At 64.3% G+C, this 11,407-nt stretch overlaps 2 protein-coding genes across 6 annotated transcripts in view; one reads left to right on the forward strand and one right to left on the reverse strand.

Annotated features, from left to right (window-relative positions):
- Positions 1 to 11,407, forward strand: part of PLEKHA6 (pleckstrin homology domain containing A6) — a 47,001-nt gene that overhangs the window by 11,997 nt on the left and 23,597 nt on the right. Inside the window, exon 1 of one of the 5 annotated variants that reach the window (XM_050985201.1) lies at positions 3,547 to 3,809. The exons of the other annotated variants lie outside the window; for them this stretch is intronic. The gene's annotated coding sequence lies outside the window, so the exon portion shown is untranslated. Of the gene's footprint in view, positions 1 to 3,546; positions 3,810 to 11,407 lie in introns of those variants that run through there. 5 annotated transcript variants of the gene reach the window in all.
- On the reverse strand, positions 8,564 to 9,554 carry LOC127060799 (uncharacterized). The gene has a single exon (XM_050985206.1). It carries the CDS (start codon positions 9,406 to 9,408, stop codon positions 8,758 to 8,760), a length of 651 nt encoding a protein of 216 aa, XP_050841163.1. The 5' UTR covers positions 9,409 to 9,554; the 3' UTR covers positions 8,564 to 8,757.

Below are 11,407 nucleotides of genomic sequence, written 5' to 3' on the forward strand. Positions count from 1 at the left end.
AACCCCGTTCCCGTTCCCGTGGGATCATTCCGGGAGAGCGATGGGAGGGGGTCCGCGGGATTGGGGCGCTGCCCACCGAGGCAGAACCACCGCGGGTGATTTTGGGGCGCGGGGGCTGCCGGATGCCTCAGGAGCGAGGCTGGGAGCAGAACACACCCCCTTAACCAGGGAAACTGAGGCACGGAGCCGCTCAGCGCGCCGTGTCCCATCCCCGCTCCAGAGGGGTTTTTTGGGGGGTGGGATGGGTGGGATGTGCTCGCCTGAGCACCCGCGGGCACCCAGCAGCCCCATTTCCCATTTCCCGATCGGCTTTGGGTGTTGCCACGGCCTAATTAGCGGTAATTGCTCTCTAATGAGGCAGCAATCCTGCGGCGGGGCCGCGCTCCGGAGCGCTTCCCCCGCCCCGGGCCGTGCCCGCGGTGGGCGCTGGGCGGGGGTCGCGGGGGCTCCCGGGACACCTCCCGGAGAGATTTTGGGACATCCGGAGACGGGGCTCGCTCCCTGCTGGCACTGGGGACAGCGGGCGGTGGCGTGTCCCCGCAGTGCCCGTGCCAGCCTGGCAGCGCGCCCCGGCTGCTCCGAGCGCTGGCACTCTGGGGACTTCCTCTGCCTCGCCCCCGCTTGTCCCCGCTGCTGGTGCCACCCCTCGGGCGGTGTCGCCCCGCTGGCAGGGTCACCTCGCCGGCGGTGCCACCCTTCTGGCGGTGCCACCCCGCTGTGGCAGGGTCACCTCGCTATCGGTGTCACTCTGCCGTGGCGGTGCCACCCCCTTGGCGGTGCCACCCAGCTGTGGCAGGGTCACCCTGCTGACAGCGTCACCCCACGGGCGGTGCCACCCCCCTGTGGCAGTGTCACCCCCCTGTGGCAGTGTCATCCCGCTGGCAGGGTCACCCCGCTCCCAGTGTCACCCCGCTGGCAAGGTCACCCCGCGGGCGGTGCCACCCCTCTGGCAGTGTCACCCCGCTGGCACCGTCCCCTTTCCCTGACCCACCTGCCCCGGAGGAAAAGCCACCCCAGGCCAGCCCCGTGTCCCTGCAATGCCACCAAGAGGGTCCCCGCTCCTGTCCCTTCGTGCCGCCCTCCACGGGCCAGCAGCTGCCGGGTGTTGGTCGCCTGGCACGGATGCCAGGGAGGGCTGCCACCCGAGGGAGCATTTTGGGGTTTTTTCCCTTTAATTCTCCAATTTAACCCCCGGGGGCGGGGGTCCCCAGGCGCGGGCAGATCCCAGGATGGCACCGAGGGTGCCAACGCTGCCACCGGGACGGGGCCGGGCACCGGGGCTTGGCGCAGCTTTTGGGGTGACCCCCTGGAGCCGCTCCCCCCTCCCGGGGTGGGTTTCCCTCCTCTTTTCCCTCGGGGGATGCTCAGCCCGCGGTGCCCCAGCGAGGAGGAGGAGGAGGAGGAAGGCTCAGGTGTGTGCCAGCCCCAGGTGTGTGCCAGCCCCAGGTGCCCCTCGCTCTCCGCCGCGGGTTTGTTTTCCTCGGCTCTCCTTTCAGCTCGGCTGAGCAGCGATGATGATTTGCAATTCCAGTTTTCGTGGCAGCACCTAATGGGGCCGGGCTGGGTGTGCCCCCCCCGGCGCTGTCAGGGGAACCCTGACACATTATTTGCTCTGCTTTGTGATTTATTTGTTATTTTGGTTGCGTGGGGGTTTTTTTTATTATTTTATTTTTAATTTTTCCCCTTTCCCCTGAACCAACGCTTTGCCTGATTAGGAAAAAACAACAACCACGGGGGAATGGGGTGGGAGTTTCAAAGCTCGTCCAAGCGAGAGGTTGATGGGGGAGGAGATGTTTGGGGGATGTTTGGGGGGTGCTGGACCCCTCAGCCTTGGGGGGCAGGGCTGGAGGAAGGGCTGCTGATAGCGCCGAGGCTGCCGCGGCCTTATCTCATCCCCTCCTTATCAGCAGACATGCTTGAGCTGCAGATAAGCGGGACCTTGGGTTCAGGCTCGGGTTGCTGGAGCAGGGGGGGGATGCTCCGTGTCCCGGTGGGGGTGGGAAGTGTTGAGGGGGCTGAACCCCTCGTTTGGGAGTGGGGGATCCCCCCAAAAGCTCGGTGTGGGGTTGGGGTCCCAGAGCAGCCCCTGGGCAAGTGGAGGCTGTGCCTTTCCTCGTGTGGATGGGGCAGGGATTGGGGCTGGGAACGGCCTGGGGGGGCTGGCTCTGCTCCTTCTCTTGAAGTGAAAGAAACTGAAGGAAAAAAATCATATTTGGGGCCAGTTTGATGGTTGTGCATTCAAAACACCCATGGAGAGGCTCCCAATTTCTCCTCCATCTCCCTCTGTGCTGGCAAGAGCCCCAGCCCCTGCTGGAGGTTCTCTGCTCCACCCCCGGCGATTTTTGGGGGTGCTGGGAGGTGATTTGGGTGCTGCCAGGCCTCGTGGGAGCTGCTCGGGTGTGGGGGTTTCATACCAGGGCCACGGTGGGTGCTGTCCCCAGGAGCCAAAATCCTCGGGGTGACCCTGGGGAGGAAATCCTCATCCCACTCCATCCCAATTCGCTTTTCCAAAACACCTCTGGGGGATGCTGAGGCTCAGGGCGCTGCACCCCCCTGTCCTGGGGAGTGTCCCCACGCCCTGTGCTTGTCCCTGGGGGCTCTGGGGACAGCTGGTGGCCCTGTCCAGCTCTCGGGGGTTGGATCCAGGAGCTCCAGCTCTTCCTGCCGGGCTCTGGGAGCCGAGGGAGCAGCAGGTGGCTGGGGTGGTAAACAGGCTGGGATCGTCGCTGAGCCCCGGGGCCGCTTGTGCAACCGGGGCGGGGAGCTGGCTGCGAGCTCCGTGCGGCTCCCGCTGGAGAATTCCAGCCTGGATCAGCCTCGGGAGAGCAGGGAACACGAGCTGCCCCTTCCCGAAACTCAGCTCCCCGGCACAGAGGTGTCACAGTCCCCACTGAGGTGCCACCGGGAGGCTTCACCCGCTGCTGGCAGAGCTCCTGGCATTCCCTTTGTGGATCATTCCAGGATGATCCCAGTGGCCCTGAGCAGGACACCCAGCCCAGCCCAGCCTCGCCCGTGGTATGTGACCGTCCCAGTTTGGGGCTGAGCCTGAAGAATTGGGAAAAACAGGGCAGGGTTTGGTCCTCCGGAGGGTTTTGTCCCTCTGCAGGAAGGGCGGGAATTCTTCCCACACAAGGAAGTCCCGCGGTGGCACAAGGAAGTCTGCAGTGGCACGGCGTGGCCGCGCCACCGTGTCCCCAGCCAGCCCAGGGTCCCCCCAAGGTGGCACCACGCTCTGCCCTTGCCACGCCCGTGGTGTCACCTCTGGGGAAGGGGACATTTCCCATGGCCACAGGTGTCCCATCAGCTGACCCAGCGTGGCGCTCAGCCCCTCCCACCTGGGTTTTTAGGGCTAAAACCCGCGTTATTCGCTTCTCCCACACCGTTTATTCCCCCGTTCCCAGGAGGGCGGTGCCCACCCCGTGCCCACCCCGTGCCCACCGGGGTTCCCGTCCCCTTCCCGAAGCCCAAACCCCTCTCCCAGCGCCCGGAGCGCTCCGTGGAGCCCGAGCACACCTGAAGCACCACCCCAAAGCAACGAGAGGCTCCACCTTGAGCTGGCACCAGCACGGGGGAGGGCACGACTGGCGACGAGGGGCTCGGGCAGCGTGGCTGTCGCTGTCGCTGTCCCTGTCGCAGCGCCTGGCGTGGCCGGGAGCAGCGGGAGTGGCAGAGCGGCCGGGGGTGTGCGTGGTGTTTATATAGCGAGGAGCCGAGCTGCAGGTTCGGATTTCAGCCCTCGGACGTGGCGGCTCCCGGAGGCCACCGAGGTTTTTGCGTCCCTTCCCCGCCAGCCCGGGGCTCTGGAGCAGGTAACCGAGGAGCTCCGTCCTCACTGCCCGGCTTTGGAGGGGTTAAAAACGGGATTGGGGCGATGGAAGGAAACTCCGAGGGATGGAGGGGTTGGAGCTGCGCCGGGGGAGCCAAAGGTGGGGTTTGGAGCAGCCTCGGATGTCGCACGGGGAGAGTGGGACATGCACGCTCCCAGTGTGGCCTCGGGCAGGTGGCACGGCGGGCACGGGCCGGGCCGTGCTGTGCCAGGGGTTAATTCCGTGCCGGAGCTGCGGGGAAGGTGTGGCAGCAGGATAAGGCTGGCACGGGATCGGGGCAGGGGCAGCCGGGGCTGCTCGGGGCTCTGATTCCAGCTGGGTTTGGGGGGATCCTGCTCGGCTTTGGGGGATCCTGCCTGGTTGGAAGGGGATCCTGCCTGGTTTGGGGGGATCCTGCCCGGCTTTGGGGGATCCTGCCCGGCTTTGGGGGATCCTGCCCGGCTTTGGGGGGATCCTTCCTGGCTGGAGGGGATCCTGCCCGGTTTGGGGGGATCCTGCCCAGCTTTGGGAGGATCCTGCCTGGCTCGGGGGGGATCCTGCCTGGCTCGGGGGTCTCTCCTGTGCTATGGGCCGGGCCTGAAGCCTGGGGGAGCAGCCCTAAGGGAGCTGACTGGGATTCTGGTGGAGATTCCAGCTAAAATCTCCTGGAAGTGCTGCTTCAAATCCCCTGGGAGAGACCCCGCCGTGTCCCCTGCTTTGCTCTCTTGAAAAGGACGTTTTAAGAAAGGCTCTTTTAAGTTGACCCTTCCCTGTGGGCCCTGTCAGGCTTCCCAGAGTTTTCCTGGAGCCTGGAAAAGACCTTTGCTCCCCAAATCCCAGTGGCAGGTGCCCCAGCCCCTGGGTTTGGCAGCACCGTGTGGGTGTGCTGGGATTTCCCTGGCCTGCTGTGGGATTTGGGATGGTTGTGGTGGGATTCCCTGCCTTGCTGTGGGATTTGGGATTTGGGATGTGGAATTTGGCATGTCTGTGGTGGGATTTCCCTGCCCTGCTGTGGGATTTGGGATTCCCTGCCCTGCCGTGGGATTTGGGATTTGGGATGGTTGTGGCGGGATTTCCTTGCCCTGCTGTGGGATTTGGGATTTCCTGGTCTGCTGTGGGATTTGGGCTGGCTGTGGTGGATCATTCCTGGCCTGCTGTGGGATTTGGGATGGTTGTGGCGGGATTTCCTTGCCCTGATGTGGGATTTGGGATTTCCTGGTCTGCTGTGGGATTTGGGCTGGCTGTGGTGGATCATTCCTGGCCTGCTGTGGGATTTGGGATGGTTGTGGCAGGATTTCCTTGCCCTGCTGTGGGATTTGGGATTTCCTGGTCTGCTGTGGGATTTGGGCTGGCTGTGGTGGATCATTCCTGGCCTGCTGTGGGATGTGGGATGTGGGCTGGCTGTGGTTCCCATCCCATGGCTCCCAGCCATCTCTGGGATGCCCGGGAGCTGGGAATGAGCTCTCCAGCACTGGCAGGGGCCGGGTTTGGAGCTGAGCTCAGTCCTGGCTCCATCCTGCTCCATCCTCCCTTGAGCTCACCCTGTCCTGCTGGGACAGGAAAAGCTGAGAGGGGAAAAAGGCACCGGGACAGGCTGAGGGCATGGATGGCTCTTCCCTGCTTCCCCAAGGAGCGAGCTTTGGGATCACATTCCCTCCATTCCTGGATCCCCCTCTGATCCCCCCCTGGATCCACCTCTGATCCCCCCCTGGATCCCCCTGTGATCCCCCAGCTCCCTCCTCAGCCCAGCCAGGCTCTTCCCACGCTTTTATCCCAGCTGTGCCCTCTGGGAATGAGGGATGGCCTCGAGCTCTTCCCAGGGCTGAGACCCATCCCAGCTCCAGCCCCTCGGGGCAGCTCCAGTGAGGACCCTTGGAGGGATTCTGTGACATTTTTGGAGGGATTCTGTGACATTTTTGGGAGGATCCAGTGTCCAGTGATCATCCCAAGAGGGAATCCCGTGGGCATTCCAAGGCAGAGGATCCTGTGACATTTTTGGAGGGATCCTGTGGCACCCCTGGAGGAATCCTGTGACATTTTTGGAGGGATTCTGGGGGCATTCCAAGGTGGGGATCCTCTGACATTTTTGGAGGGATCCTGTGACAGTTTTGGTGGGATCCTGTGAGCATTCCAAGGGGGAATCCCATGGGCATTCCAAGAGGGGATCCTGTGACTTTTTTGGTTGGATTCTGTGACAGTTTTAGTGGGATCCTGCAAGCATTCCAAGGCAGGGATCCTGTGACATTTTTGGTTGGATCCTGTGACATTTTTGGAGGGATCCTGTGACAATTTTGGAAGGGATCCTGTGACTTTTTTGGTTGGATTCTGTGACAGTTTTGGTTGGATCCTGTGGGCATTCCAAAGCAGGGACCTTGTGACATTTTTGGTTGGATCCTGTGACATTTTTGGAGGGATCCTGTGACAGTTTTGGAAGGATCCTGTGACAGTTTTGGTGGGATCCTGTGAGCATTCCCAGGAGGAATCCTCTGACACCCCAAGGGCTCATCCCGAGCTGCTCCCCCGCCTCCCAAGGCCCCGCCGAGGGCTGTCCCCAGGCCGGGACTGGCCCGGCTCCAGCCCGGCTCAGCCATCCCGTCCTTCCAGCTCCCTCCCCGCTCCCGAGGCCGCTCCTCCCCGCGGGGCGGAGGAAGGGCCGGGGCCGCGTTTATTGTGGGGGAGAAGGAAGGGGGGAACTGGCACCGGGCTCGGGCGCAGATGGGATTTCTGGGAAGCGGCGCTCTGGAGCTGGAATTGTCCCGATTCCCAACTGGAAGCATCCCACGGTGACCAAACTTCATTCGCCCCTCCGAGCCCGACCCGCCCGTGGCGCTGCGGAGGTGGCGCTGGGAGGGGGACAGGCGACACGGCCAGGGCTGTTTGGTGACACAGAGGTGTGGCCTTGTCCCCGCGCCGCCTGGGAGACTCCCAGGGTTTGGTTTTTGGCTCTCTCTGTTTTCCCCCAGCAGATTCCTTGGCTTTTCCCTCGCGGCTGCTCCCCGGGGCTGCTCCGGGCTTGGGGCGCTGATGAGGACGCGGTTGGGAAGCTGGGAATGAGCTGTGATTCACCGGGAAGCCGTTCTCAGGGTGTGGTGGGCTGGAGGTGACACTAAATCAGGGTTGTCACATCCGAGGAGAGCGAGGGAAAGGCTGCGGTTCCCCCCCGGGATATCTCAAGGGAATTTTCCAGAGGAAATCCTGGCAAAGGCTGCAAATCCTGAGCCTGACCCTGGGATTTGGGGAGCCCCGAGTGTGGTTTTTTAGACCCCGATTTGGGGGACCTTTGGCTCTTTTGTACCCGGAAATCGGTGAGGTGGGCACCTGCCCATTTTTTGGAGGGGCTGGAGCTGCCGTGCCATCCATGGGTGCCAGGCTTGGCTCCACCGTGCCTCTTCCCAGCCATTTGGGAATGCCTTGGGCTGCTCCACACATTTCCTGGCACCCACACCGTGATCCTGGGCCACTCCCGGGGCCGTGGGATGTGCCACAGATGGGTTTGGGGCCGGAGAGCCACCGTGGCCAGTCCAGAGCCAGCCTTGATCCCGTCCTCGGGAGCTGTTTGGTGCAAAGCCCTTGCACAACCGGCACGGTTGTGTCACCGCCTGTGACAGGCTGTTCCCAGGCCCGGCAAGGTGTGGGATGAGCTCTAAAAAAGGAGAATTTCCCCATTCACACCCAGCCCGACGCAAGGGACACGTGGTGCTGCACCAGCAAAACAATGGGGACGCTCGGCGAGGTGACGAGCTGCCCACGGTGACAAGTTCGCTGTGTCACCGGAGCACATCCCGGCCTTGGGACCGTGCCTGGGATCCATAAATCTCCTGGCAGGGCCTGGATGGTGCTGCTGGCACCTTCCCAGCCTCCCGCTCCGGCAGGTGTGGGGCTCCGAGGTGCCGGCTATGCCAGGAATGTGCCGGATGTGTCGGGGCTTGACTGCGGGAGGTCGGGGGATGAATCACCGGAGGCCTGGCAGCGCTGCGGCTCCCGGGCTGGGGCAGAGCCAGCGCTGCCCAAAGCCCCGATCCAGAGGCTCCAAACAGCGCCGCGAAACGGGATCCCGTGGTGGCAGCAGCCACGTGGAAGCTGCCGCTGTCTCACGGCCCTGAGCTGCCGCCTTTGTGGCTTTGTTGTTTTTCTTTTTGAGTGCGGGAGAGCCGGAGTGGAAAATTGGGGAGTTTATCCAAAAATCATCAAGAGGTTCCACAGGGAGCGGCGCAGCCTGGTGGAGCCCAGGGTGGGGCTCGCTCTGACCCCCATCCCGGTGGGCCAGAGAGGGAATTGCAGCTGCTGGGTTTGCAGAGCCTCAGGGATCACTGCTGGGAGCAGGGGGATGCTTCCCTTCACCCCCCTGCACCCCCTGAGTGCTCCCAGTTTGGGGCGTTCACAAGGAGTTTGTGGCTTTCCATCCCGGATGGGTGCGGGGAATGGGAATTCCCAAAGCTGCGCCCGTTCCGCGGCATCTCACGGACACGAGGAGCCAAAGCGAGCCCCACATCTGCAGGGCCTTATCAGCTGCCGCTCCTGCCTCGCTCCCCCGGGCGGTTTTGTGGCCTTTCGGTGGGATTTGACCGTGATTGAAACCATCCCTTGGCCGCCCCGGCTGCAGCCCGGGGGTGGTGCCGTGCAGATGTTTGTCCAAGGCTGTTTGGGATCATTCCAGCCCCGACGCCCCCGGAGCTGCAGCTGGAGCTGGACAAAGGCGAAATTCCCGCGGTGGCCGTGTCGGGAAGGTGGTGCCGGTGCTGTGAGTGCTCCGGGGACTTGGGACAGGGGTGAGGGACAGGGTGGAGACCCTCTGTGTGCTTGTGGGGACAAGCTGAGGGGGCCTGGCATGGGATGCTCCTGGGAGCTGGTGACAGAAGCGCAGGGTCCCCAGGTGCCACCGCGCCGCGGGGCTGTGCAGGGACACCGCAGGGACACCACTCGAGCGGCGGCGCAGCCCGAGGTTAATCATTCAACCCCTCGGCAGGTTGGGTAACGCTGCCAACGGCGCTGCGGGGGCGGGGGGAGGTGACAGGGACATCTGTCCATCCGTTCCGCTGCGCTCCGCCTCCTCCAGCCCCCTCTCCATGGGGATGCAGGCGCTGATCCCGATGGTCCCGTGGGGACCGCAGCGTGCGGGGGGCGGGGAGGGGGGGACAGGGACACTGTGACAGCGCCGTGTGGCGGCTGAGCGGGAGCCGAGCTGGCCCCCGGCACGGCTGAGGGAGCCAAGAGCCGCAGCTGGGTTGTAAACACGCCGGGATAAAGTTACAGCCATTGATGATCCTTGGAAAAGCTGCGGGGAAAGGGAGAGGGAGCTCCGAGAGCCCCGAGCTGCGGTCCTGGGGTGCGGGGAGCGGTCCCGGGGTGCAGGGAGAGGTCCCGGGGTGCGGGGAGCGGTCCCGGGGTGCGGGGAGCGGTCCCGGGGTGCGGGGAGCAGCCCCTGCCCCTCGGGACCAGCCTGAGCGTGGGGACAGCGGCGGTTCCAGCCTGGGACAATTTGAGCAGCTCGGGGACACGCGGGGCCGCTCCCAGCGCTCCTGTCCCGTGAACAGGGGACAGGGGACACCCAGCCAGGACGCTGCAGGAGCGGCCGCGGGTCCATGGGGGTGCGGAGCCCCATGGAAACCCTTTTTTCCTGCCGGGCCGCTCGTCCTGCGGTGACTTTGCCTTGTCACGGTGCCATTAAAGGAGAGCAAGGGATGGCTCCCGGCGCTCCGCCCGGAGCCGAGGGGGTTAAGCTGGCGGCAGCTGCGGCGGCTGTTAATGATTGATACCAATGACGGTCTCCATGGGCTTGGAAGGGAAATCATCCGCCCCGGCCGGCTGCGGGAGAGCCACCGGCTCGGCGAGTGGCGCAGCGGGCGGAGGGGACGCGCGGTGGCACCGGTGAGTGTGAGCGCGTGTGTCTGTGAGTGCTTGTGCAGCCTTGTCACAGAGCCCGGACGTGTCACACGGCCCCTGGACGTGTCACACGGACCCTGGACGTGTCACACGGCCCCTGGACGTGTCACACAGAGCCTGAATGTGTCACACCGAGCGCGCAGAGCCGGGCCATGGCACTCGTGGGCCATTGTCTGCGGCCAGTGGCACCGCCAGCAGCGGGTGGCCCGAGGGTGGTGACAAGTGGAGGTGGCAGGAGCAGCACGCCAGGCACGGCCCCGTCAGCACCTGGGTGTGATTATGGAGCCCGCTGCTCGGGCAGGTGCTGGGGATTTGTCCCAGCAGGATTTTCCCAGCGGCGCTGCCGTAATCCCCTGAGCTGACCCGGCCGGGGAAGGGTTGGGGCCGCGCTCTTTTGATGGCGGGGATTGCTCGGGACAGGAATTCCCGGCCGTGGAAGCGGCTTCCTAAAGAGCTTAGGGAGAGTTCCAGCCCCCCAGGGGTGGGTGGAGGATGAGGTGGGAATGGTGGCACTGGCTGGGGATGGTGGCTCTGGATGGGAATAGCAGCTCCGGGGGTGGATGGTGGCTCTGGATGGGGATGGTGGCACTCGATGGGAATGGTGACTCCATGAGCGAATGGTGGCTCCGGATGGGAATGTTGGCTCTGGATGGGAATGGTGGCACTGGGTTGGAATGATGGCTCCATGGGGGAATGGTGGCTCCGAGTGGGGATGGTGGCTCTGGATGGGAATGGTGGCACTGGGTTGGAATGATGGCTCCATGGGGAAATGGTGGCTCCGAGTGGGGATGGTGGCTCTGGATGGGAATGGTGGCTCCCTGTGGGACTGGTGGCTCCGGGTAGGAATAGTGGCTCTGCAATCCCTGTGATCCCATGCACAAGGAACTGGGGCTTTATCCCCACCAGGGGACAATGGAGTGACATCAGAGCTGCCAGCACACTGACTGTCACCCGCTCTGCCCTGATCCAGGGCTGTCACCCTCCCCAAATGTCCCCCCACGCCATCAGGACGCTGCTCCCTCTCCTGCTCCAAACCCCGGCAGCAGCAGCGGCGCTTTTTGGCCGGCAGCCCCGTGGGCCGTGCCTGGGACGGAGCCGGGGTTTCCAGGGAGATAAAACACAAACTCCCGGTGCTTTTTTTGTGCTTTTTGTGCTTCTCCCCGACCCCAGCTGGCGCGGCAGCGGGGGACTCGCCCTCCTCGCCGCCGCCGGCCACGCTGGCTGCCAGCAGCCGCTTTGTTCTCTGGAAATCCCCGGCCTTCCCCCGCTCCCGGCCCTCCATCCCCCGGGGGGCTTCTCCCGCTGCCCCTCCCCGCGCCCCCCAACCCCGGGATGTCCCCGAGTGACGCTGCTGATGTCCCACACTGCCCGTGGGTGCGCGGGAGCTGCCGGCTGCCCTTCCCGAGGACTTTGCCCGGCTGGGCAAGGCTGGCACCGCTGCCCAGGGCATCCAGCTCGGCCTCCTCCCCCTCCTTCCCTCCCTGAGCGCTCCCACGGGAATCGTGACATGAGGGGGAGCTGGTGGCCAGCGTGTCCTGTGGGAGAGGGTGGCCCTGGGATGGTTTTTGGGGTCTGGGTGGCTCTGGGATGTTTTTGGGGTCTGGGTGGCCCTGGGATCATTTTTGGGGTCTGGGTGGCCCTGGGATGGTTTTTGGGGCCTGAGACATCCTGGTGGTGTTGGGGTCTAGGTAGCCCTGGTTTTTGGGGTCTGGGAAGTC

The sequence above is a fragment of the Serinus canaria genome, chromosome 26 (assembly GCF_022539315.1).
Source record: "Serinus canaria isolate serCan28SL12 chromosome 26, serCan2020, whole genome shotgun sequence".
NCBI lineage: Eukaryota > Metazoa > Chordata > Aves > Passeriformes > Fringillidae > Serinus > Serinus canaria.